General features: G+C 54.0%; 12 protein-coding genes across 12 annotated transcripts; 6 read left to right on the forward strand and 6 right to left on the reverse strand.

Annotated features, from left to right (window-relative positions):
- Nucleotides 1–2289: 2289 nt before the first annotated feature.
- Nucleotides 2290–4153, forward strand: VTN49DRAFT_5054 (uncharacterized protein; the record flags this gene model as incomplete). Its single annotated transcript, XM_069413069.1, has 3 exons — nt 2290–3278; nt 3338–3650; nt 3722–4153. The coding sequence occupies 3 exons, from the start codon at nt 2290–2292 to the stop codon at nt 4151–4153; spliced, it is 1734 nt and encodes a 577-aa protein (XP_069266973.1).
- A 303-nt stretch (nt 4154–4456) lies between these two features.
- On the reverse strand, nt 4457–6326 carry VTN49DRAFT_5055 (uncharacterized protein; the record flags this gene model as incomplete). The annotated part of the gene is made up of 6 exons (XM_069413070.1): nt 4457–4630; nt 4686–5296; nt 5346–5439; nt 5494–5867; nt 5919–6080; nt 6155–6326. The coding sequence occupies 6 exons, from the start codon at nt 6324–6326 to the stop codon at nt 4457–4459; spliced, it is 1587 nt and encodes a 528-aa protein (XP_069266974.1).
- Nucleotides 6327–6919: 593 nt separating this feature from the next.
- On the forward strand, nt 6920–7973 carry VTN49DRAFT_5056 (uncharacterized protein; the record flags this gene model as incomplete). Its single annotated transcript, XM_069413071.1, has 2 exons — nt 6920–6975; nt 7028–7973. 2 exons carry the CDS (start codon nt 6920–6922, stop codon nt 7971–7973), a joined length of 1002 nt encoding a protein of 333 aa, XP_069266975.1.
- A 278-nt stretch (nt 7974–8251) lies between these two features.
- On the reverse strand, nt 8252–9598 carry VTN49DRAFT_5057 (uncharacterized protein; the record flags this gene model as incomplete). Its single annotated transcript, XM_069413072.1, has 5 exons — nt 8252–8779; nt 8840–9196; nt 9247–9344; nt 9394–9432; nt 9490–9598. The coding sequence occupies 5 exons, from the start codon at nt 9596–9598 to the stop codon at nt 8252–8254; spliced, it is 1131 nt and encodes a 376-aa protein (XP_069266976.1).
- A 677-nt stretch (nt 9599–10275) lies between these two features.
- On the forward strand, nt 10276–11780 carry VTN49DRAFT_5058 (uncharacterized protein; the record flags this gene model as incomplete). Its single annotated transcript, XM_069413073.1, has 6 exons — nt 10276–10296; nt 10423–10492; nt 10558–10674; nt 10749–10830; nt 10880–11485; nt 11540–11780. 6 exons carry the CDS (start codon nt 10276–10278, stop codon nt 11778–11780), a joined length of 1137 nt encoding a protein of 378 aa, XP_069266977.1.
- A 26-nt stretch (nt 11781–11806) lies between these two features.
- Nucleotides 11807–12110, forward strand: VTN49DRAFT_5059 (uncharacterized protein; the record flags this gene model as incomplete). Its single annotated transcript, XM_069413074.1, has 2 exons — nt 11807–11872; nt 11946–12110. 2 exons carry the CDS (start codon nt 11807–11809, stop codon nt 12108–12110), a joined length of 231 nt encoding a protein of 76 aa, XP_069266978.1.
- Nucleotides 12111–12927: 817 nt separating this feature from the next.
- On the reverse strand, nt 12928–16731 carry VTN49DRAFT_5060 (uncharacterized protein; the record flags this gene model as incomplete). The annotated part of the gene is made up of 3 exons (XM_069413076.1): nt 12928–13026; nt 13089–13951; nt 14004–16731. The coding sequence occupies 3 exons, from the start codon at nt 16729–16731 to the stop codon at nt 12928–12930; spliced, it is 3690 nt and encodes a 1229-aa protein (XP_069266979.1).
- A 748-nt stretch (nt 16732–17479) lies between these two features.
- Nucleotides 17480–18370, forward strand: VTN49DRAFT_5061 (uncharacterized protein; the record flags this gene model as incomplete). The annotated part of the gene is made up of 8 exons (XM_069413077.1): nt 17480–17527; nt 17584–17601; nt 17666–17678; nt 17751–17833; nt 17886–17998; nt 18059–18143; nt 18197–18282; nt 18334–18370. The coding sequence occupies 8 exons, from the start codon at nt 17480–17482 to the stop codon at nt 18368–18370; spliced, it is 483 nt and encodes a 160-aa protein (XP_069266980.1).
- Nucleotides 18371–18927: 557 nt separating this feature from the next.
- VTN49DRAFT_5062 (uncharacterized protein) lies at nt 18928–20315 on the forward strand (the record flags this gene model as incomplete). The annotated part of the gene is made up of 4 exons (XM_069413078.1): nt 18928–19147; nt 19212–19301; nt 19413–19537; nt 19587–20315. The coding sequence occupies 4 exons, from the start codon at nt 18928–18930 to the stop codon at nt 20313–20315; spliced, it is 1164 nt and encodes a 387-aa protein (XP_069266981.1).
- A 27-nt stretch (nt 20316–20342) lies between these two features.
- Nucleotides 20343–20651, reverse strand: VTN49DRAFT_5063 (uncharacterized protein; the record flags this gene model as incomplete). Its single annotated transcript, XM_069413079.1, has 1 exon — nt 20343–20651. The coding sequence occupies one exon, from the start codon at nt 20649–20651 to the stop codon at nt 20343–20345; it is 309 nt and encodes a 102-aa protein (XP_069266982.1).
- A 297-nt stretch (nt 20652–20948) lies between these two features.
- VTN49DRAFT_5064 (uncharacterized protein) lies at nt 20949–22082 on the reverse strand (the record flags this gene model as incomplete). The annotated part of the gene is made up of 2 exons (XM_069413080.1): nt 20949–20965; nt 21020–22082. 2 exons carry the CDS (start codon nt 22080–22082, stop codon nt 20949–20951), a joined length of 1080 nt encoding a protein of 359 aa, XP_069266983.1.
- A 13-nt stretch (nt 22083–22095) lies between these two features.
- VTN49DRAFT_5065 (uncharacterized protein) lies at nt 22096–22491 on the reverse strand (the record flags this gene model as incomplete). The annotated part of the gene is made up of 3 exons (XM_069413081.1): nt 22096–22184; nt 22234–22382; nt 22445–22491. The coding sequence occupies 3 exons, from the start codon at nt 22489–22491 to the stop codon at nt 22096–22098; spliced, it is 285 nt and encodes a 94-aa protein (XP_069266984.1).
- Nucleotides 22492–23053: the final 562 nt, after the last annotated feature.

Genomic DNA, 23053 nt, shown 5'->3' on the forward strand with positions numbered 1-23053 from the left:
GCAACTCTTCCCGATATAAGAACATCTCTTACTCTCTTCCAACGAAATCATCCCTGTTATCTTCGTTGACGCCAGCTGGAACTCGACGCTGAAGCCTCCATCATCGCGTTTCAATTGGTGTCCAAACCTTTGTTCTTCCAACCCATATTGTCTGGCGTAATATCTTGCCTGAGTGCCTCGCCCTGATCGCAGACTAGAGATAACAATACGAGTTCTACTAGCAATATGAGGTGCCATCTAGAAATTCTCCGACGACTCACACAGGGCATCGCACACATCTCCGAGCCGATGTATTAGCCATCTACATCTAGTAGGTGTACTACCATGCCGCACCTACAATCGAGGACACTCGTGGCCGCCACTATCTTCCCATTAGCTCTCTTCAACACTCGACACCGCCTTAGGCAGTGTCCCACGACGACTTGACAGCGTCTGCTCGGTCACCGTGGCCAGATATCACATTGGGTACACGTTCAGTTGGCTTTACCAGAGTCCGGTTAATCTCAATGCATGATGCTAGAGACCTAACGCACGGACAGAAGCCACGGTGAACTCTACGCTGGGTTTCGAGCGGACCATGTGTATAATGGGGCAAGTCCACTGCCTTAACCCAGTAACGCTGAGATCCCAACGTGCGGCGGGTAGAGCAGTATTTATATCAACCTTATTCCCCCTGGTTTTCCACACCTCTCCACTCTTTCCTCTTTTTATGGCGACAATGTGATTATCACCTTGAGTATTTACTTTCACTAATTAGGTTGTAGGCAGAGTTTACTCTTGCTAGATCCCTGTGCTCCCGTCTTGTACACCTTGTCGACACTCTCTCGACAGGGCCGGCCGGCATTCATCAGATCATCCAGAGAGCGTGAGTTGACGGTGGGCAACTGATGGGATAGCGAATTTATCCGATCTTGACAGCATATTGAACAATTGGCCTCCATCCTAGATATTGGAAGGACACCGGAAAATGATCCCTGAGACCCAGCTGGACGCTCCGTCACCCGCATCGACTGGCAGGAGTAGGAGGTAGAGGAGACAAGAGAGCATGGACTCCCGGACCCATCAAGGAGACTGGGATACTCCGTGCCACGTCAAATAAATGGAGTGGAAACACCGATACCGGAACGCCCGAGCACTGGCCACCTTGGAGGCTCTGGCTCTTCAGGCCGGATAATACGGAGTATAGAACTCGCAATTAAAAGTGGAAAAGTGAAACTCGATAAGTCCACACTCGGACCCAGACAGTAAACCTCCCCGCGAGAGTCTCGCAATTTAATTGTGACATGCGCAGAATTTCCGAAGGTTATCCGCGAAACTAGTCGCGGGGAGCCAGTGGATAGTATTCTTTCTCTGCTTCCAACCCATCTGGTCGATACACTGTCGCGGATCCAGGAATCCAAAAAAGAAAAACTCAATGGTTTCCCATTCCCACTCCTCGGTGTCGGCGACGGCCCGGAGGTAGTCCTCGTAGCCTCAAGACTCCAAGTCCCCTGCGTAGCCCTCGCGTTCGTGCCCAATGCAGAACGTGAATGGCGCTTTCAATGAGACCATGCAAGGACGAGTGAACCAATAATCAGCCACTGAATCAAACCGAGCAGAAGCAACGAAAGAGATCTTTTTGACCACGGTAGGACTCGATTATCGGATGCCCCAGCTACTTCATAAGCTAAGTTACACGTCGAACTTGAAATTGCTGGAAATCCAGGAAGAGCGGTTCCCCCAGACCGGAACTCATGGATATTGGCAACTAGTACGTGCTGTGTTTCAGCCGACCCGTAGGCTATGTGTCCTGTCCGAAGCGGATTGCTCCTTGTCCAATTTGGCCATGGTCCCGGCGTTTTCCCTGTTCTTCCCGAATAATCCATCTGCAGGTCAGCTTCACGGTCCAGCGCTGCCAAATGCTATCAGGTGAACCGAGGGTTAGACCTGAAGGCGAAAGAATAAAGGCAACGATTCGGTCTGCGTGCCAGCTGTTTCGAAGGGGCATACCGTAGCAACAGTAACAACAAGGGAGCAGGAATCTACACGCTAAACCAATTGAGGTTAAAATGTTGACAAAGCAGTCATAATCTAATCCCGAAATAGTAGGTCTAATTACGCACCCGTCTCTGACATCGTTTCACTGACGTTGATGAAACCAAAGATCACGATCGTTTGGTACAGTAGGCAATTATTACCCTTAGCAGTTGTATGAGAATGCCGGAACTTTGATTTTCACTGCATGGACACCAGCCATTGTGGAAGTCGGAGGCGTTGATTAGTAACTCCAGCTAAGAGGTTGCATTGACAATGGCAAGGAAGTCCAAGGGCAAGACAACTCCAACTGCAACATCAACTCGATCGCCAACACAGCCTTTGTGGCTGAACGTCTCTAGGGCTGTGATTCTCCTGCTCCTCGCGAGCGCATCCTCCCAAATTTCCCAGCGCACTCTTGCGCCAGTCTATGGCGGGACACCGTCGAGCAAGTACCATGGCGCCCTCTCCGTTGCAGCGCTGTTCACGGGGGCATTGTTAAGAAGCAGATTCCCAGAGTTGCTTGGCCGAAGAGATGCGGCTATCCTGCCGGCACTGGCAATCTGGGTGCCGACCATTCAGTATTTTCTATTCCAGCACAGTTCGGAGCTCGGCAATCCATTGGGGCCCGCTGTGACGGAGCTCCTAACGATATTTCCTCTCGTGTTGCTTTCGATGTCAGTTGCGTCGGGTCTGCTGGAGGAATTGACCTCGCGGCTCGAGCGGTATGGGCAGTTTGTGTCGGAACAAGGAGTGCTCGTTGGGGGGTGGTTGCTCTTCCGCGCCATGGACGGCGTCTTGCAATCTACTCTCCCAAGATACATTGGGATCAACGCGATTTTTACGGTGGGTGGCTTGCAGCTGGGGATTGCCGCTCTATACACCGTTACGCTGCCCTCGCTATGGGTTCTGCTGGCCATCCCATCTCTCCTGTTCTCTTTAACATGGAACGTCCACATGCCGTTCGCAGGCACGACGGCGCGTCTAAATGCCACCCTCCAGGAGATTGGCTTCCAGCTGGTTGACCGGCAGGAGTCTCTTACAGGGTACATATCCGTGCTGGACAGCAGCAAGTTCGGCTTTCGTGCCATGCGATGCGACCACAGTCTCCTCGGGGGTGACTGGACGAGGAAATTCCCTGGATACAACCCGCGTGTGGCGGACCCTATCTTTGCCGTATTCACGATGCTGGAAAGCGTGAGGCTGGCGCTGCCGGACAACGGCAAGGCCAGGCGAGAGGATGCGGGCAGCAACGCGCTAGTAATGTATGTTTCCTAATCAACCCCCTTTCTCCAAGACAAGCAGGAGTAATTGATGGATATAGTGGTCTCGGAGTGGGCAGCACGCCGGCCGCGCTGATCCACCACGGGATCAACACCACGATCGTCGAGATCGACCCGGTCGTGCACCGGTTTGCGAGCCAGTACTTTCATCTTCCAAGCAACCACACTGCTGTCATTGGCGATGCCTTGACGTTTGTCGAGGAGGAGCAGCGGCGGCAGCCGGAGGAGATTTCTCAGTACGACTACATCATCCACGACGTGTTTACCGGGGGTGTTGAACCCGTCGAGCTCTTCACGGCCGAGTTTCTACAAGGTCTAAGCGCGCTACTCAAAGATGACGGTGTCATTGCCATTGTCCGTCCCCGTGGCCCCGGGGCCCCCGGCCCCTCTACCCCTAGAGACAGATTGCTGACTTAGACACGCAGAACTACGCTGGAGACATCTCCCTCCCCGGCACACGTCTCGTCGTCCGCACCGTCCTTTCTGTCTTCCCACAATGCCGAATCTTCAGGGAAAACGACAGCGGCGACAATGACAAGGATGACGGCAAATCATCGTCGTCCTCCCCCGCCGACTTCACCAACATGGTCATCATGTGCAAGAAGACAACGACCCCGCCCCTGCGGTTCCGGGAGCCCACACCGGCGGATTTCCTGGGTAGTCGGGCGCGGGAGATGTACATGGTGCTCCGGCATGAAGTCGATCCTGCCGTGTTTGTTGATAATAACGACGACAACGACGAAATCCTCCGGGCAGTTAAAACGAACGTCTTGACGGCGTCTCATGCCAACAGTGCCGTGGGCCATTGGCGGATCATGCGAAACGTCCTGCCGGCGGAGGTGTGGGAGAATTGGTAAAACGATCAATCATTACTGAAATTTGACCACGGGTATCATTCGCATTTTTGTGCAGCAGCAGCAGCAGCAGTAGTACATAACTGTATATACTGGGAGGACCTATACTACAGACAAGGAACAGAGAAGGCCACGGGAATGGAACGTAGACAGGAGCAATACATCACGGGTGAGAAAAAAAAAAGAGCGAGGGAATGGCAAATGACAAAACCCATAAACGCCGGTGTTGTCTTTGTCTTGTCTGCCCCCAGAAAGGAAAAGTAAAAAGTGTAGTATTATTAAAGTAGTAATCTGATATTTGATTTCTCAGGTTGTCGACGATCCTGGCGCGGGAGCGGGACTGCTGCGCGGACTGCTCCCACTCCCAGATTTCTTGACCAGGCCGGCGAAGAAACTCGCCAGGGCTTGGTTGTGGGCCTTCTCGTCCGCGACCGTTGTCGAGGACGTTTCCCGTTTTTGGTTACGGCTTGCTTCTCGTTCCTGCAATGGCCTAGGTCAGATGCTCTGTTCTCATGGGGGCAAGGGAAGAGTGTACCTTTAGTTTCCTCAGCATATCGTCGGCATCAACCTGGATACCGCCCATGTTGAACTGCACCGGCCCAATGTGGTCGTTGACCAGACCCTCGTCCAGGCTCGGTGACATCTCGAGTTGTTTCGGAACCTTGCGCGCTGCGCGGTCCTTTTCGTCCTCCGCCTTGAGCTTCTCCAGGATTTCTTGCTGTTTGGCGAGGAACGACTGCATATCCTCGGTCTCGATTTCGATACGAGGTGCGGATGGTTTGCTGCCGCTTGTACCGTTGGGTACCGAGGTGGCTGTGGCCGCCCGCGGATCTTTGATGGTCTGCTCGTAGATTGCGACTGCGCTCGAGCCATCGTCGGCCTCGGGTTTCTGATCCTCCGTCCCTGGCGGGTCTTGGATTTCGATCGACCAGGCGTTGCCGACACCCTCAATGTCGAACCCTTCCCGGATGATCCGGATCTTACCCCAGGAGTCCCAGTTGGCCGGCACGAGGATCTTGTCCCGGTCGATGACGTTGTGGCGCAGTGATTGTCGCTTGAGGAGCGAGTGTATCCCCAGCGTTGAGTGGATTAGACTTTGTAGTGAGCTCGCCAGAAAAGGCGTTGTGTAGATGAGCGAGCCACCGTCTTAGTAAAAAGTCAGCGCCGGCATGATAAATTGAGAGAGAAAACGTACGCTTCAGTAAAATAGTTCTCATAAACTGAAGAATAAAGTCAAACTCCTCTTCGCGCCAGCCGTTTTCCTTCTCCAACTTCTCAATCTTGTCGGCCTACGCGTAGTTAGTGCCGACAGCGCTTGTGCCACCCGCAAATTGGCAACTTACTCCCTGGCATACAACGCACAAGGGAACCCCCAGTTCCTCATCCCATTCGCCGGGACCGAGCGGTATTGTCGCTGGACCGCCGGTATTTGCGACCCCCGTTGATGCGGAATCCAGTCCGCGCTTTCGATCCTTCCACTCGCTCATGACCTCCTCCATGACGATCTTTGTTTGATCGTCAAGCTTCAGAAGCACTGACCGAAGAAGCCGGATCCAGTCCCGTAATTGTCGCACCCATGTCCAGGGGGTCGACCAGTCGAGCAGGATGACGATTAATGTCTCAGGAATCGTCTGAGGTGTAAGCAGCGGTTGGAGAAGAGGCGCAAATGAGGGAGAAGGTTCGGAGAGAAGGTACACGGAGACGCGAGCGAGGATATCTATATAACAGTCAGACCCTAGCTAGAATCCATTACCGGGAACCGGCATACCTTCTTGGTCCGCGTCCAGCACGTCTTGGTAGGTATATCCTAGCGCAAACTCGTTCGCAATCGGCGCGACATTCTTTCGCTTTCGTTCCGTCGGCAATCGAGGATCCGACGGGTCTGACGACAGCGTATCGAGGAATTCTCTCTGGCTTTCGGGTGTTCCCCCTATACATCGGCAAGGTCAGAAACTGGCGCCGGCATTGCAAATCCACACTGCGCCAGGCCATCGCATAACATACCCAGTACAATCATGTTCTTCTCTGGCAGCCGCTTTGCACTTGCGACGCTATCAAGCATCTCCGACCAAAGATTTTTCTGGCTGCCATCTTTACTTGATGGCCGGCTGTTGCTGCCGCCGCCGCCGCCAGAATTCTGGCTCAGCGTGGACAGTCGTTGACCGATTCCGACCATCTTCTGGGATTGCTAAACCATGTCCCGCCGCGGCGATTCCGTGTGAAGTCTGAAGTGTAGTAGGTTCGCGAACAGCTTAAATCGGTAAGTACTACCTATTGCAAGACCACTCAGGGGATGCTGAAGACTGGCAGATCCACGTTGCGTGTCGGGTCCGGCATGGGAATACTGCACGCTGAGATTTAGACGAAGCGATCCCGTCTACCCCAGGCCAAGGAAGACTGCGGCAAAAACGTGGGAGAGCAGCGTCGTCCTCTGCCGATCTGCGCTGGCGTGTCCAGGATCGCCGTGGTTGTTTGGCATGCAGGTGACTCCAACAGACCAATAATATGCATTGTGTCACGTGGACACGTGTCTGCCGGGACTTGGGATGCAGGTGAATCCTTGTCAAGTTTTAAGGTGATTAACAGTCCATAAACAGATGAATTATCAGAAGAAATAGGAGACATCAGAAGCCGTATCTTCAGCACTCGCCGACGCGCAGTGCTACGGGACTACCGTTGCCGCCTGAGGGATCCAGCTGGATCATCAAACCGCTCGAGTTCTCTAAATCGAGAGGACAGTATTCGTGCCCTTACTGTCCAGCCGCCGAAATGAATACCGTCCGTCAAATTCAAGCGCTGAATAAGCGCGAACTTGAGAATGCAGTGTAAGTTGCCCCTTGTCATGTCAATGGGGAAACTGCTGACATCGCGAATCAGACCTCCGGAAGCATCGTGGCATGCCGACTACCGCGACACCGCATACATTTACATTGGCGGTCTTCCCTACGAACTGTCGGAAGGCGACATCATCACGATCTTCTCGCAGTACGGGGAACCGGTGCACGTGAATCTCGTTCGCGACAAAGAAACCGGCAAGAGCAAGGGATTTGCATTTCTCAAGTATGAGGACCAGCGGAGCACCGACCTAGCAGTTGACAATCTGTGCGGCGCCACGGTGCTCGGCCGCGTGCTGCGCGTCGATCACTGCAGATACAAGCGACGCGACGATGAGGGTGAGGAGGACAATGTCGCCGCGATGCTGGCGCAAGAGGCTGCGGAGAAGGATCGGCATCGTCGTGAAGGAGCGGACGACACTGACACCGAAACGGAACGGCGAGACCGTGATAGGGAACGAAAGCACAGACGACGCCGCAGCGAATCCGTCGAGGAGGACCGCCCCCTCTTGCCGGAGGAACGGGAGCTCGCGAAGCTGATTGAGGAGCATGACGATGAAGACCCGATGAAAGAGTTTCTGATCCAAGAGAAGAAGGAAGAGGTTGAGCGCGCGCTGGAAAGGTATAAGAAGTCGAAGTCGTCTCGCCGACGTGATGAGAGCCGTGAACGCGACGACCGGCACCGTCGACATCGTCATCGTCATCATCATCACCGCCGCCGACACAGTGAGGATCGCTCGGAATCGCGCCATAGAGACCGTCATGCTAGAGACAGGTCTTTGTCCCGATCTGAGTCACCTTCGCGGGACCGACGGCGTCGGGATCGGTCCACGTCAAGGCATCGGACTTCACATGGGGACAAATCCCCCCGTCGTGTTCGGTACCGAGAACGATCGCGTTCAGAGTCACGCGACAGGTATAGAAGGGGCCGTGATCGATCGCGTTCTGAATCGCCGCGGGACAGACATAGGAGGGACCGCGATCGGTGAATCTACGACAACTTCCACAGACATGATATTTTGAAGATCTAGACTTGAAATTCTATCAACAGATATCGCTGTCAATGGTTCAATGAATGAACGAATGATGGTGTTCAAATGCGGCTTCGAAGCGCGCACTGCTCGGATCAGATGCTCATTTTGTTCACATGCAAACACTTAAGGCCCGTGAATATCCAAGGGTGGTCGTGACGAGTCGTGATTATGGCCGCCCAAATGAGCGCATCCGGCGGAGAGTGTGACCTGTCCTGACATGCATTACTGAAACCTCAACCTCCAAGATACCGTTTCCAACCCTCTCGGACACAATATCGTTTCCCGTCGTCTCCTTCCCTAAGTACGAATCTTTCCCAGCGGCCCTCACGGCCGGCTCCGATGACTATGATGGTATGGTCATCCGTCCAACCGATTACTCCCTTAGATGGCCTTCCCAACGAAGCTCCCAATGGCGGGATATATGGCGCTCCATTGTGGAAATCGTCGCCAATTTCAAAGTGCGCACTCGCAAAGGAGTAGACGTCGGAAAATACGCGGGGCATGAGGGGGATTTTGCCCACGAAGCCCCATTTCTGATTGGCGGTCTCCTCCGACTGCAACGGTGGCGACCGGCTGCGTCGGGCCAGCGTGCGTGGGTGAGGCAGGTCAAAGACGTGCAGGGTGGATTTGTCGGAGGTTACTGCTAGAAGAGTACTCGAGGGAGAGATGGCGAGGGAGAAGATCATGGCATGATCCACGCCGCGTCGTAGTTCCGCAATTCTCGCGCAATTTGCTGTGGAGAAGATGCGGATCAGTGTACCCTAGTTATTCTCAATATCAGTAATAGCGATTTGAGGTCTGTACAAAACAGGGCCAAGTACCGCTTCACTTGCTGTAGCCAACACCTCTCCATCCGGGCTCAAAACCAACGCCCGAAGGGCCGTGCTATGCGCCGGGATGATGCTGATATTCCCCGTTTCCAGTTCAAACAGCTGTACCTGACCGGGCGATCGTCCGGGGAACGCCAGTAGCTTCTTACCCAGACAGACTAGACCTAACGGGTTATCCGTCGTTTCAAAGACGTGCAGCTTCTCCGGAGGCGTGGAAAAGGCAAAGACGTGCACGCTGTTGAGAAGCGCCACGACGATGCGGGATTTGGACAGGCGCACGCGCAGAACCGAGGTGCGGAATTCGAGCGTGATGACGGGCTTTTGCTTTACGTCGTCCCAGATGATCAGCTGCGTTGGGTCAGTGCGGAATCCGCCGAAGAAACACTGCGCGACGAGACCTTATTCTGGGGGAATTTGGGATTCTTGCCTCCGCCGACGAGGGCGAGGTAGTTGGACTGGCCGAGCATCTCGGCCACGCCGATGCCTGCATTGAAGTCTGCGCTGGTGAGCGCTTTGATCCATCATCATCGCTCCGGCAATACTACCTCGGGAGACTTTGAGCTCGCATGGATCTGAACTGAAGACTAAATACCACCGGTTTAGTAGCTGTTCCCTTGCGAAGCGCGAAGCCGGACACCTACCGCAGAAGCCCGTGTCCAGACCGACCGAGAAGCAGCTGCTGTCACTGTTAAATGCCGCAGACAGCGACACGGGGCCGGTCGAATCGTCGATGACCTGTCGAGTGTTCATCGTGGCGCCGATGCGAGCTTGACCGATAGTATTGCTCGGGATCGCTTTCCACTCTTCCTAAAGTAGGGAAGTCGCTGCCAGCCAAAGGGTTGCAGCTGGCACTGATCGGCGATGCGATCGCGTCACCGCATGATGAAGCTACTGAGGACTGAAATACTACTGATGGTTGAGGATGATTAATGCTCATACAATACCAGTTAATGGACTCGTGGTCCAGTTGCTCTCGTCAGCAAGTATACTTTTTGAAGGTTAGGGGCAAAGCTGGCAAAGCTAACCCCAGACGTACAATCCATGTGATGATCATCACTGCAGTTCTGAGATGGAGATCAGAAACCTGACAGCATCATAATCTGTACTGTACTGGCTTCATTCTGTAAAAAACCTTAACTGAGACATACAGATATGCCATGAGAATCTTCTTAAACAAGGATTCAATAATATCCGAAACATCTCGAGCTGGCGAGCTAAGCTCAATCACGTGACTCAGGAGCTCAGGAAACTTCGAGGAAAGGGGGAAGGCACTAGCCCGAACGGCTTCCCCCTAAAGCGACTTCCCCATTCAGATTCAGGAGGCGCAAAGTTGTTTTCAGTCTCTTCGCGGTGAAAAAGTCCTTCACGAGCCTCGATCTTCCTTTCTCTCGCTTTTTGTTTCAGTTTCTCGCCTCTCGTCGTCGACAATGTCGTCGCCTCTGAACGCGGTACGTGTTGTGATCCAGGGCAATTGGCCACGCTCCTCGTGGGCCGCCCCCCGGATTTCCCCTCGCGCCAGCCCCTGCGTGATGCGAGCTGTCCTGCGGCTAATGCCCTGCTTTTGCTGCGTGTAGATCCGTCGCAAGAAGAATGTCAAGAAGGGAATCCAGTTCTGTCTCATGGTCTGCGGTGCCAGCGGGACAGGTGAGTATTCAAGAGCCAATTTCGTTGTTTCAAGTGCCAATGAGTAACCATTGGGCTTCCGACAGGACGGACAACCTTCGTAAACACTCTCTGCGGCAGGAAGGTCCTCGAGCACAAGGATGCAGATGACCCCGCCAATGCCCATGTCGAGGAGGGCGTCCGGATCAAGCCGGTCACAGTGGGTAGGTTCCCGGGCGCTCCTGCCAGGGAAAATCCCGTCAAATCATTAAGGACTCATTGCTACCCGCAGAGTTAGAACTCGACGAGGAGGGAACCCGCATCTCCCTCACAATCGTTGACACCCCCGGGTTCGGAGACCAGATCGACAACGAAGCGAGGTAAAATCCAACGGATTCTCTTTTCGAAAACATACGCTGACGATTACAGCTTCTCGGAAATCGTGGGCTACCTCGAGCGGCAATACGACGACATTCTGGCCGAAGAGTCGCGGATCAAGCGTAACCCTCGGTTCCGAGACAATCGAGTGCACGCCCTGCTCTACTTCATCACCCCTACCGGCCATGGCCTGCGCGAGCTGGACATTGAGCTGATGAAGCGCTTGTCACCGCGGGTCAACGTGATTCCGGTCATTGGCAAGGCCGATTCTCTGACGCCGGCTGAGCTGGCCGAGTCGAAGAAGCTGGTCATGGAGGATATTGAACACTACCGCATCCCCGTGTACAACTTCCCGTACGACATTGAGGAGGACGACGAGGATACCGTCGAGGAGAATGCGGAGCTGCGCAGCATGATGCCGTTTGCCATTGTCGGCTCTGAGGACATTGTGGAGGTTAACGGCAAGAAAGTCCGTGGCCGGCAGTACCCGTGGGGAGTGGTCGAGGTTGAGAACCCCCGTCACTCCGACTTCTTGGCCATTCGCAGTGCACTGCTCCACAGCCACCTTGCCGATCTCAAGGAGATCACTCACGACTTCCTGTATGAGAACTACCGTACTGAGAAGCTGAGTCGAAGCGTGGATGGCGGTGTTGGAGCGTAAGTTTTTCCTGCTGCGTATCATGAAATCACACACTGACGGCTGTGAAACAGGAACCAAGATTCGTCGATGAACCCCGAGGATCTGGCCAACCAGTCGGTGCGGTTGAAGGAGGAGCAGCTCCGCCGCGAGGAGGAGAAGCTCCGCGAGATCGAGCAGAAGGTGCAGCGCGAGATTGCAGAGAAGCGGCAGGAGCTGCTGGCCCGGGAGAGCCAGCTCCGCGAGATCGAGGCACGGATGCAACGGGAGGCCGCCTCTCGTGCCAGCGAGGAGCCCTCTCACAACGAGTCGTGAGCAATCAGCCCCGCGGCTGGCCACGAATGGAGACGGACGGGGCAGAGGGAAGGACCTGTGTAATCGAGGCGACTTGCGTCACTGGATGGAAAGTACGTAATGTGAGGCTGGCACTAATAATTGTTCTTTTTGAGAATGCTGTTCGGTACCTAACCAGGGACGCAGGGGTTGGAAAGAATAGCATTGTCCATTTACTTGTCTATTTCTAATATACCGCTCTTTCTTTTTTCGTTTGACTTCTCATTTGTCATTCATCTTCGGCTTAGATGTTCATGCTTGCGGTGGATGTTATGGGATCTGTTCACTCCTTATTTTTTTTTCCAATTTTGATACAACTACAGTGCTTCTTCCAGCCCTTCGTCATGTCGAATACAGTTAAAGTCTCAAACTAGCAGTCTGTTATGTAGTTCGTTATGTATTGTGTTAATCAGTGATTCTGAATACATTGAGTTCCTAGATTCTGTATACGGAGTATCCACGGCATGGATAAACGTTTACACAAGAGATGAGCCTCCATTGCTTCTGCATAATGATCTATTCCTCCTGGTTCACCTGTAAATAGCCAGCTTATCTCTGTGGCCAGCCCCAAGTACACAATGTACAGTAATCCATGCTTTCAGTCCTTGCTGGCAAGAACCGAGCATCCACCCACTGACATTCTGACTGGATTTGACAAGCTTCTTCATACAGGTCGAAAAAAGAATATACAGTATTATTAGACCTATCATCTAACTTACTCTGCAAAGTAGAAGCATACAACCGAAGCAGGGACGACAATCCATGGACCGATGAGTGCAAGGGATCTCTTTGATCAGGAAGAAAGCTTCAAGTCACTTCTCTTTAACCACAGACAGGTAGCACAGGACAATGGCGATGAAGATGACGATGATCGGATCATAACTAAAACAGGGGGATGATAGATACGTAGATAGACACAGACAGGAAGAGACACAAACAAACAGCGTAAAAGAAAAGAGAAACAAAATAATCAATTATTACAAAAAAGAGAAAAAAGCATAAAAAAGCATGGGTATGGATGAAGAAATGAAGATCGGGTCTAGAACAGAAACAGAACAACAACACAACAGAAACAAGACTAACCGAAAATTCGAACAAGAAAACAAATAAAGGGGGTTGTTTTTCGTGTTTATCTCTTTTCTCGGTTGTTGTTGTTGTCTGGCTTGTTCCAGAAGTCGAGACTGGCGACTACATCTTCGCCGTCTTCTTCTTCGTACGCGTACAGAATCTGTAAAGAGTTAGATGACTTGTTTGAGGAAGAAAAGAAAAGAAAAGGAATTGTAGGCATACCTCTCGCGTAGACGAATGAAGCATCCGAATATTCTTGCCCGTCAGAATATGGATCAGCTCGCTCGTCTCGATATGGCGGATCTCGATGAAGTTCGGCTCGAACGCCAGAATGTACGGGTACGACAACGCAAACGAGTTGGGCGTGCCTTCCCACGAGATCTTCCAGTCGGGTCGCGCGCGCCATCCGTTGCGGTTGACGAAGAACGAGAAGTCGCTGTAGTTGAGAAGGAACTCGCCGTTCATGCGCTCGATGTGGATCGGCTTGACGTTCTCCTTGCGCGCGACAAAGTCGAGCGATGTGTCCGCCTGGTCGAGCAGCGATTGACTGTCCGTCGTTTCGAGACTGACCAGCTCGAATCCACGGGCGCAGCCGACGCACAGCGTGGACCGCAGGAAATGCACCGAGGACGATTCGGCGGGGATGTAGAATTCCTTGAACGGCTTCAAAGTATCCTGCCCGCCTTGGAACATCTTGCTCAGGGCTGGCTTCTTCTTGTTCTTGGATACATTGTCCATCAGCTCGTACACCTTGATCGTCGTCGACAGTGCTGACGTCTTGACCAAGCACACCAGGTGCCGGCCCAGACCAATGCCTGCCTTGAAGAAGTTGGCGTTGCCTTGAATCTTCTTGGGCCGTCGAATCAAGGGGTTTGAATTGTCGGTGGCCTCCAGCGCCTCCATCGGGTACGAGCTTAGCGTCTTGTTCGCCAACACCAGCAGCAGCTGGTACTCCTCCAGCGTGTCGATCTGCGTCACCCCGCTGGCATCGAGCACCCGCCGTGGCTTTGCGTTCTTGTCCTTGGGCCACCGGTCCACGAGATAGATGCCGTTGTCGGTGCCAATGACGAGCTTCCGTCCTCCGTCTGCGAATCGTCAGAACATCCTCATTCGAAGCCCGAAAGGAAAGGAACTTACCAATTGGAACTAAGCAGTTCACTCGATTCAATGACGAGAAGAACCCCTCGCAAAGGATCGTCTTGTTGTAGAAATTGCTGTTGCGCTCGCGCAGCTTCCGTTGTTGTTCCTCAACCATTTCGATGAACTTCTTCCGTTGCGTTTGCGACGTCGCATACAGCGTGATATCATAGCCCCCTTTGCCAAGGTGCCTGAACGTGATTGGAAGCTCCTTCTGCGTGGTCTGATTGTTAGTCGTCGTCTTCCCGGGGATGAGACCCGACGACGACCGTTTGGCCAGGCCCAGGCGCGGAATGACTTCATTCATCTGCGCAATTACCAGCAGCTCCAGTGGAATCGGTTTGCGATAGACGCGGTATTCCTCCCGCTTGTTAACCACCTTGATGCGTACCAGCAGTACTGCGTGGTCAAACAAGTACGCCGTCACCTCCGAGCTGTCCGTCGGTGCCTTCTTGAACGCCATTTTGGTGAGCATTTGCCGGTTTTCCTCGGTCAATTTCAGATCCACGTAATCGCCCGGGTTGAATTTGAGCGCCGCGTTCAACTGCACCAGGTTGAAGTGGTTCTCCGCCTTGCCAGTCTCGGTGTTAACCCGCTGCAGGAAGTCTTTGATCAGACCGATCGCCCGCGGAATGTCCTGCTTGTCCGGGTTGTCGTCGGCCGTGTACTTGAGTACCTGCTCAAGCAGCAACGGGTATCGGGCCAGCCGGGTCGTTGGCTTCGTCAGATAACCATTGAGCTCGAGTTTGCGTGACTCCTTGAGACGCTCCGTCTCCTCCACGAAGCGCGCAAAGGCCGGGTTCGACGCCTTCTCCTTCTCGAACTCATACTTTCCATACAGCTGGTTCGCACCGTACTTGATGAACGGGTCGAACTTGGGCACGTGGTGCAAGAAGATATCGCCGATTTGCTTCACCACATGGGACTCTTTCTGCCGCGCGTTCAACGCCTCGGCCAGGCCAGTGTTCACCTTCAAGACCTCCAGGCAATTGCCAAACACCGTCCGAATGAACTTTTCTCGTCGGTGTTCAGGAATCGGCGACAAGCTCGAGTTGCCGGCGGAACGTAGCGGGCGCATCCAGAAATCACGCAGGTACTCGAGATCCTTGACAAAGTCGCGTTCCGTGTACATGATTTCAAAGATGATCTCCTGCCGCTTCTTTTCACGGTCATCGAGGCTGTCCGCCACTTCTTTGGGAACCATGTTGATCCACAACTTCTGGTTCTCCTCGCCCTGGTCGTCGTCACCATGGAGACTGCCTCGAGAAGAGGACGGCCGCAGGCCCGGCTGCGGCTTGAGATTGAGACGGGCCTGCTGCTCCAACCGTCGCGGGCAGGCAATGGAGTAGCACAGGTTGTCGCGCGTGCACGTCGGAGAGTAGCACTCGGTCAACAAGGTGAAGACACCATTGACTTCGGAGCTCGGTGCTTCCTCCGTCATGGTCTCCCGGAATTGGTAGATCTCAACATGGGAGTCGCGCAGACGGTGGTCATAGGTGACGTCGTGAAAGAATTTTTGTGCATCAAGCGCACGGCCCAACAGCAGAGCCAAGTTGCGGTCGGCTGTCTTGATGATATAGGCAATCAAATCGACCGCCTCAGCACCGGTGAATGCATTCTGATAAGAGAGGCCGTTCTTTTGTCGTTCGCCCAGGGGGATCCGCTCCCGGAACACATCAGCTACACGGGACAGCAGAGCCGGGTAGACAAGCGGCTTCCGACTACGAGCAGGAGCTGGATTCGCTGGCAGCGAGTTCTGCGGTGTTGGCCTCGACACCGGCCTGCTGGTGCTTTGCAAGCTCATGGTTCGATCAGGTGCGACGGTCGACGCCATGGACATCGTGCGTGACGCGATGGACGCTTCGCTGGGACGGCGTCTTGTGTGGCCGCTGGTGCGCTCCGGCTCAGTAACAGGTGGTGGATACTGCTGGGCTTGATGTGCTTGTTGTGCCTGCTGCGTCTGCGCAGGTAATAATTGTGAAGGGATCTGTTCCGGACCCGATGGTGGACGCCGGACGGGAATCGTTCGACCAGTGGCGGTGCGGAAATGTTCGTGGTCCGTGGAGTACGAGCTCAGCGACATGGCACGTTCATCATCACGGCGCTCCGGCACCGGGCGACCCTGCGGCGTCCGGACCGCATGATGGTACTGCTGCTGGCGAAGCGTTGTTGCGGAGCTAGGCTGCTGATACATCGGCGGCCCACTCAGCCTCGGTGGGGTCTGAAGATTGGCCATGGACTGTGTGCGGTCCGGGTTGCTATTCAGGGCCGGGGGGAAGTAATTGTAGCGGCCTTGAGGCATGGGAGCCTTAGGATTTGTGTACTGTGCCATCGGACTCGGTTTAGAATCCATCCGCTGAGGCTGAGGCCATGGCGGCCGGTTGGGTTGTTGCGGCAACGGCGGGCCTTGCATAGGCCGCGAGGATGGGTATGTCCCGTTCGGATGTCCATGGGGATGGTAGTAGCCATTCGGACCGCTGGCGTACGGATCGTTGGGCCCTTGTCGGACCGGGGCAGGTGGTCGCTGCATCTGGGGTGGCGAGATGTGAGCCCCCATGGTGTTGGCGCGATCGGACGAGTAAGCAGGCGTGCGCGAGGTCATCGTCTGCGAACGACCCGATGGCGCGCCCCCGAAAATCTCGTTGTATACGGCATCACGTTGATGGTTCGTTGGCTGCCCGTAGGGGCTAGGCCGATAGTTTCGACCGTGGGCGCCTAGATCAGCCATGGCTAAAAAACCGGTAGTGACGAGGAGTCAAAAGCGACGGTGATAAAGAGCAAAAGAAACGGCTTGGGTGATGTAGAGTCCCAAACCAGGGACAGTTGACGGGGGAGAGAGGGAAAGGGATCGACACGCTAGCCGGAGAATTCAGACGGGTCGACCGGTGGGCGGTTGCGTTCAGCAGCGGATGGTCATATCGCGGGCTCGCCGGTCAACACGAAGAAGACGAGCGAGTATACGATGGACCAAGACGATCGCGAGAGAAGGATAGATCGGCGCGAAGCTTTGGGCGCAATCGCAAGACAAGGCCCCTACGATGGTGCCCTCCGCATTCTTCGAGCACGGGGGAAGCACGCCGAAACCAGACGGGAGACGAGGGCGAAGACAGGGCAGCGTTGAGATGCGGATATCGACGCGGCCGCAAGACGGACGAGGCGGATTGACGTGATCGATGGACGACGATGAGGATCTTCCGGGGGATCTGGATTCTGGAGGAGAGGAGTTGTTTGAGGCCTTGGTGCCTCAGGCACTAGCCTAATTCGTTATTGATGCCTTAGGCAGAGATCGGCTCTTCGACTCCGTGCTAAGAATAACACCAGCATCCGATCTCCGACACAGTTGGCAGCTGTTAGGAATAACACGCCAGCTCCTATTTCACGCATTCTCCCTGCTCGACCTGCATTTCGGGATTGGGGCGCTCGCTGCTAGACTCGCGCTTTTTGTGTTGCAGGGGGTTTTCCGTGGAGTGGTCAAAATGGCGGACAGCGAGCTCTCGCCCAAGTTTGCGCCCTTCTTCTCTTTCGTAAGTGTTTGTGAGAGTAGGCAGATGCGAATCAATACGCTGACATAGTGTTCTAGGCGGGCATCGCCGCGGCAGTACGTACCCGGAGAGTTGGACGTTCATGATCGGAGAACAGCTAACCAAAACCCCGATAAACAGATGATTTTCGGCTGTACGTGATAATGTGACCAGCACACCTCGCGGCAGGTGGTGTTTTAAGGACGAGTATGCTGATCGGATTCAGGCGCGGGCGCGGCATATGGCACGGCGAAGTCGGGCATAGGAATTGCGGGTGTGGGCACATATCGACCGGATCTCATCATGAAGGCAGGACCGCAGTCATCTTCTTTGACTCAGAAACCGCGCTGACAAATGATAGTCATTGATTCCGGTGGTCATGTCTGGTATCATTGCCGTCTACGGCCTGGTCGTGGCAGTCTTGATCGCCGGAGCGATCAATCCGCCGCCAACACAACACATTAGCCTCTACTCGTAAGCGTCTTGATGTCAAGAGCAACGAACGAATACGATTGTATTAATTGTTTGCTACAGGGGCTTTATGCATCTCGCGTCGGGTCTGTCAGTCGGACTGGCTGGAGTGGCTGCAGGATACGCGATTGGGATCGTGGGTGATGCGGTAAGCTTGGAATGACGGATGCGGCGTGTAAGCTCTTGCTGATCGATCTACAGGGTGTGCGTGCCTACATGCAGCAGTCACGAGTCTATGTGGGCATGATTCTTATCCTGATCTTTGGCGAAGTGCTTGGGTTGTACGGGTAAGAGGCTCGCCACGGTACCCGTGAGCAAGCACCACTAACGGGTGACAGTTTGATCGTCGGGCTTATTCTGAACTCGCGGAGCTGAACTCTTTGCTCGTCTAATGTGTGTTCTTGGTACTATGAGGCGTATGGAACTACGCACAGTATGGATCATGTATGTACTTGGAGCTGCTATGGGGCGGCGTAGGATCAGCACGACTGCATGTACGGGAAACTGTTTGTAGCTGGAATGACCCATCACCACATTCATCTCGGATTTAATTGCTCAAATCTGCCTTTTAATTGTAACCATGACCACGATAGGCTTTTCATCGGAAATAGGGTTCATCCCAGGTACCAAGAGCGCCCGGCCGATTTAACCCCGCCACGAAAGTACGTCAGAGCCTTGCGCTCCTCCCATCACAGCCGCATTGTGAGATCGTCCGCGCTCATCGACTGCATGACCGGCGGCCAGTGACCGTGTTCTTCTCCGGCGACCTCCCGGCAACCACCATTGGGGCCGACTCGCCACCGGATCGAGCCATTCCAGCCCTTTTTCTCCCCGCCGAGATAAGGTACCATTTGCTCATCGCCGCTTGCGGCCCATCCTCCCGGCGCCCTCTATAGGAAAAGACGGGAAGAAAGAAGAAATGATCGCGCAGCATGGCCATCGAAACGATGTATCCACCCGCACATGACGAGATGAACCGGGGTTCACCGGCCGCCATCGACCCGACGACAACGCCCGAGGGGCAACAGCATCAAGAACACGAGGAGTCTGAGAAAACAACGACGACGCCGACAGAGAAACTACAACCTCTGGGGACTCAGTTGCAGAAGCTCAAGATAGAGGACTTTGAGCTGATTAAAACGCTGGGGACGGGTAGGAGCATGCTTTTTTTTTAACTTCGAGGGAGAGGTTTGAGTTCTGACTGTGAATGCTACAGGGACTTTTGCACGCGTGTGGCTCACGCGCTTCAGGGATCCCCGTCGTGGCAACGGGGTATATGCGTTGAAAACGCTTCGCAAAGCTGACGGTCAGTACGGGCCGCTCATTGTCGCGCGGTTTGCGGAGAGAGAATGAATATACATGACGGGTTTAAAGAGAGAAAGAGCAAGACGCCGGCTAACGTGTATTGTTGTTGCAGTGATCAAGCTCAAGCAAGTTGAGCATGTGCGCAATGAGCGCAAGTCGCTTGCTGCAGTCGCGGGTTTTCCATTTATCACCAATCTCGCTGCGTCGTTTTCGGACGATGAGTGCCTTTACATGCTGGTAAGTCTCTCTTCTCTCTCACAGAGAGCAATCGAGCTCACTGCTACAGCTGGACTACTGTCCTGGCGGCGAAATTTTCACATACCTACGACGCGCACGCCGGTTCAACGAGCCGACGACGCGATTTTACGCAGCCGAGATCACACTGACGATCGAGTACCTGCACGATGTGCAGGGTGTCGCATATCGGGACCTTAAGCCCGAGAACATTCTTCTAGACGCACAGGGCCACATCAAACTGGTCGACTTTGGATTCGCAAAGCAAGTTGGCGACCGCGAGACGTATACCCTGTGCGGCACGCCAGACTACCTAGCCCCAGAGGTGATCCACAACAGCGGCCACGGGCTGGCCGTTGACTGGTGGGCACTAGGCATCCTGATCTACGAGTTTCTCGTCGGCCAACCACCCTTCTGGGACCCCAACGTCATGCGTCTCTACGAGCAGATCGTCGCGGGCCAGCTGCATTTCCCGCAGGGTCTGTCTCTCGCCGCCCGGGATATCATCTCCCAGCTCTGCCGCACAAACGTCGCCCAGCGACTTGGCTACATCTCCGGCGGCTCTGCCCGCGTCAAGAGCCATCCATTTTTCGACGGCATCAATTGGGATGATCTCTACTACCGCCGTGTCCCTGGTCCGATCGTGCCGCAGATCACGCATCCTGCGGATGCGTCCAATTTCGAGGAATACCCACCGCCGCCGGACCCGTCCACCTTGACCGTCTACACGGATGACATGAGGGAGAAGTACGATGCACTGTTTGCGGATTTTGACTCCTGACTCTCGTAAGGTTATTTTGCATCCTTCTTACTCTCTTTGATTTCCGCCTTTCTCGAGACCCTTAATGAAACAATTTTTTCGCCCCCACCCGAGAATATCCTCCTTGATACCCTGTGAATTGGTTACGTCTTTAGGAGACTCGGTTTCGCAGACAGATTTCCCCGATATCGTGGTCGATACCTCACTTACGCTCCATGTTGGGTACGGGCAACTTTGGGTGTGTACATGGAACCGCTTCTGATATCTGTCTCGGCAATTGAGCCTTAAGGAGATAAGATGAATTGGTGTTTCGAATGATGACCCTGGAATTTGGTAAATCTTGACCAGGAGATACATACCAACTATATCGTGAAATATATACCATCTGAATGAGAAATGAAAGAATGAACACGATCCATAGTCTATTCGAAAGAGTAGGCATGGATGAATGAACAATGCCTGTCTTGCTACATTTTGACTAATTACCTACGTACAACCTGATTCGTAGACAAACGGGCCCCAGACATGTTTAAGTACCCTATCCAAACTCCTCTAACAACCCCGAACACCTGACCTTAAGTACCCAACAGGAAAGCAACTGTGCACCCGACTAAAAGTCTATAACGTAGAATAAACAAGTTGAACCGAAACCCATCAATCTTTCCATGTACCTGTGCAACAAGTCAGCGGATATTATTATAGAAGTAGCAGACTTCTGGGCTTACCGCCAAAACTGTGCAGGACAAATGCGAGCGGATGTTCCGCGTCCTCGGCACCCATTTGCCCGACGCCCGGACTAAAGCTGGTGATGGGAAGAATGGCGACGTCACCAATCTTCTTCTGCTCCTTGAGCCCAGCCAGATCATTGTATGTGACGTTGGGGTGGTCTTTGTCCGAGAAGTTAAAGTACTGCGGGTCATTGAGGTAACGAAAGATGGCGTCAGTCCAGACAGCTGGGCCCGTAAACTCGACGATGGTCTTGTCCATGCGTGACTCGGTCAGTATTCCCTTGCGCTTCATGCGCAGCGCCTCCTCCGTGATATTTGCTACCACGTCGCGCAGCACCGGATGGCCCGGCTTTGCCTGGATCGTCCACTGACAGAGCTGGATGGGACGCGAGTACCACTCGTACCAGTCCGGACGTCCCTCAGAGATGACGTCCGCCTCGATCCCCACAATCAGCCCGACGGACAGCCGATCCATTGAGTCCGGCAGCCACTCTGTTGCCGATTTGAGTGCCAGCGTGTCTATGTCAGTGTAGATGCCACCGCGAGCCAGCAGGATCAGGTAGCGGAAGAAGTCTGCCTTGAGGATGGGCAGTGGCATCGCCTGATACGCCTCAATCACCTCTGGGATCGCGCCGTATAGGTACCGGATCAGATTCTCTGCCGCGCTATCTGTCACCACTTCGTGCACGAACCCCGGATGCAACTCTGTCCAGCTGGCCTCGTATGGCCGCAGTTCCTCCGAGAAGTCTCCGGACGCAGGCGTCACCTTCCATGTCTGCCAGATGTAAGCCGGGAACTTGCCCTCGAGATCATATGGAAATTGGTATCGCAGCCGGTCCCGTAGGGGCTTGTCCGAAAGATCATCCATGGTCACCTGGTGCTTGGATCCGAGGGCGCGGCCCTGCGGCGGGATGCGATGTGCAGAGTTTTCATTCTGATCCTGATCTTGTTGCGCATGCCCGGACTTGGAGGTGGCTTGGGCCGACGAGGTGGACGAACGGAGGACGATGATGAGAATGATCAGCAAGACGACGGCAAGAATGCCTTTTCGGCGAATCATGGCGGTTTTTCCGTCACTTCCGGACGACTGGCATGCCTTCCAACCACGCCCGCTCTGTTTTTGCTCTCTTTGTATCAATGTGTAGAACGATCGATTCACCCACTGACTAGCTGTTAGCCTCCCGTTGTTCAATTCCTTCTGTTCAGCGTACATTTCAGGAAGCTTGATCCATCATCGACGCAGCCTGATGCTCTGTCGACGTCACTGCCAGCTCCGAACCAAGCCGTTCTGCTGCTGGCCGATTTGCGTTCTTGCACGTCGCCGAGAATTCTCTCTTTAAATAACTCCGAATACAGAATCCTAGAATATAAACGAAGGTCCCCGTTTCATGATCGTTGCTTGTTGGGAGGCTTCGTAAGTACTCCGTAGCTTTGGCCCTCCAATAGTCTAACCAGACCGCATGCGGCATTGATGCTTCGGGGGCTGTGCTCTGATTGGTCCATCCCTGTTCAAGTCGCTATGGCCGAGTCCGGCTGTCCTCCCGCATGCAGTGCCAGGTAACTGTGCTAACGCGGGCCTTTTCTGATTCGCTTCTAGGTTGGCTGCCGAAAAATATAAACTTATTTATTAGTCGAAGAGCTTAACTAAGGTTAAATGCTCTAGTTGCCACTAAATCCTGCCAGTCATCGCTCATCAGGACCCCTTTGTTAGTGTTGGTGGTACCTGCCCCGGTGGCCTCGCCTAGTGGTAGGGACAAGGGACTAGGGACTTTGGCCACTTGGGGGCTCCAGGGGGGTACATCGGGGGGTGTGCCTCTTCGGACCCTGCGGGTTCGAAACCCGCAGGGTGTCATTATGTATTTTAGGCTGACGGTGAGACTGGATGCGACACGGCCACTGCATGCTCCGAGGTCCGATTGCGGCTTTTCAAGGCTTTGTCGGCCAGCAATGCATGTACGAGTACGTATCACGATATAATTAACTGCGACCATATATCAGCGGCCACATGTCTGGATGATTGTTTGAGCAGCC

Source organism: Thermomyces lanuginosus (assembly GCF_041956635.1).
Source record: "Thermomyces lanuginosus strain ATCC 200065 unplaced genomic scaffold VTN49scaffold_32, whole genome shotgun sequence".
Taxonomy (NCBI): Eukaryota; Fungi; Ascomycota; class Eurotiomycetes; order Eurotiales; family Trichocomaceae; genus Thermomyces; species Thermomyces lanuginosus.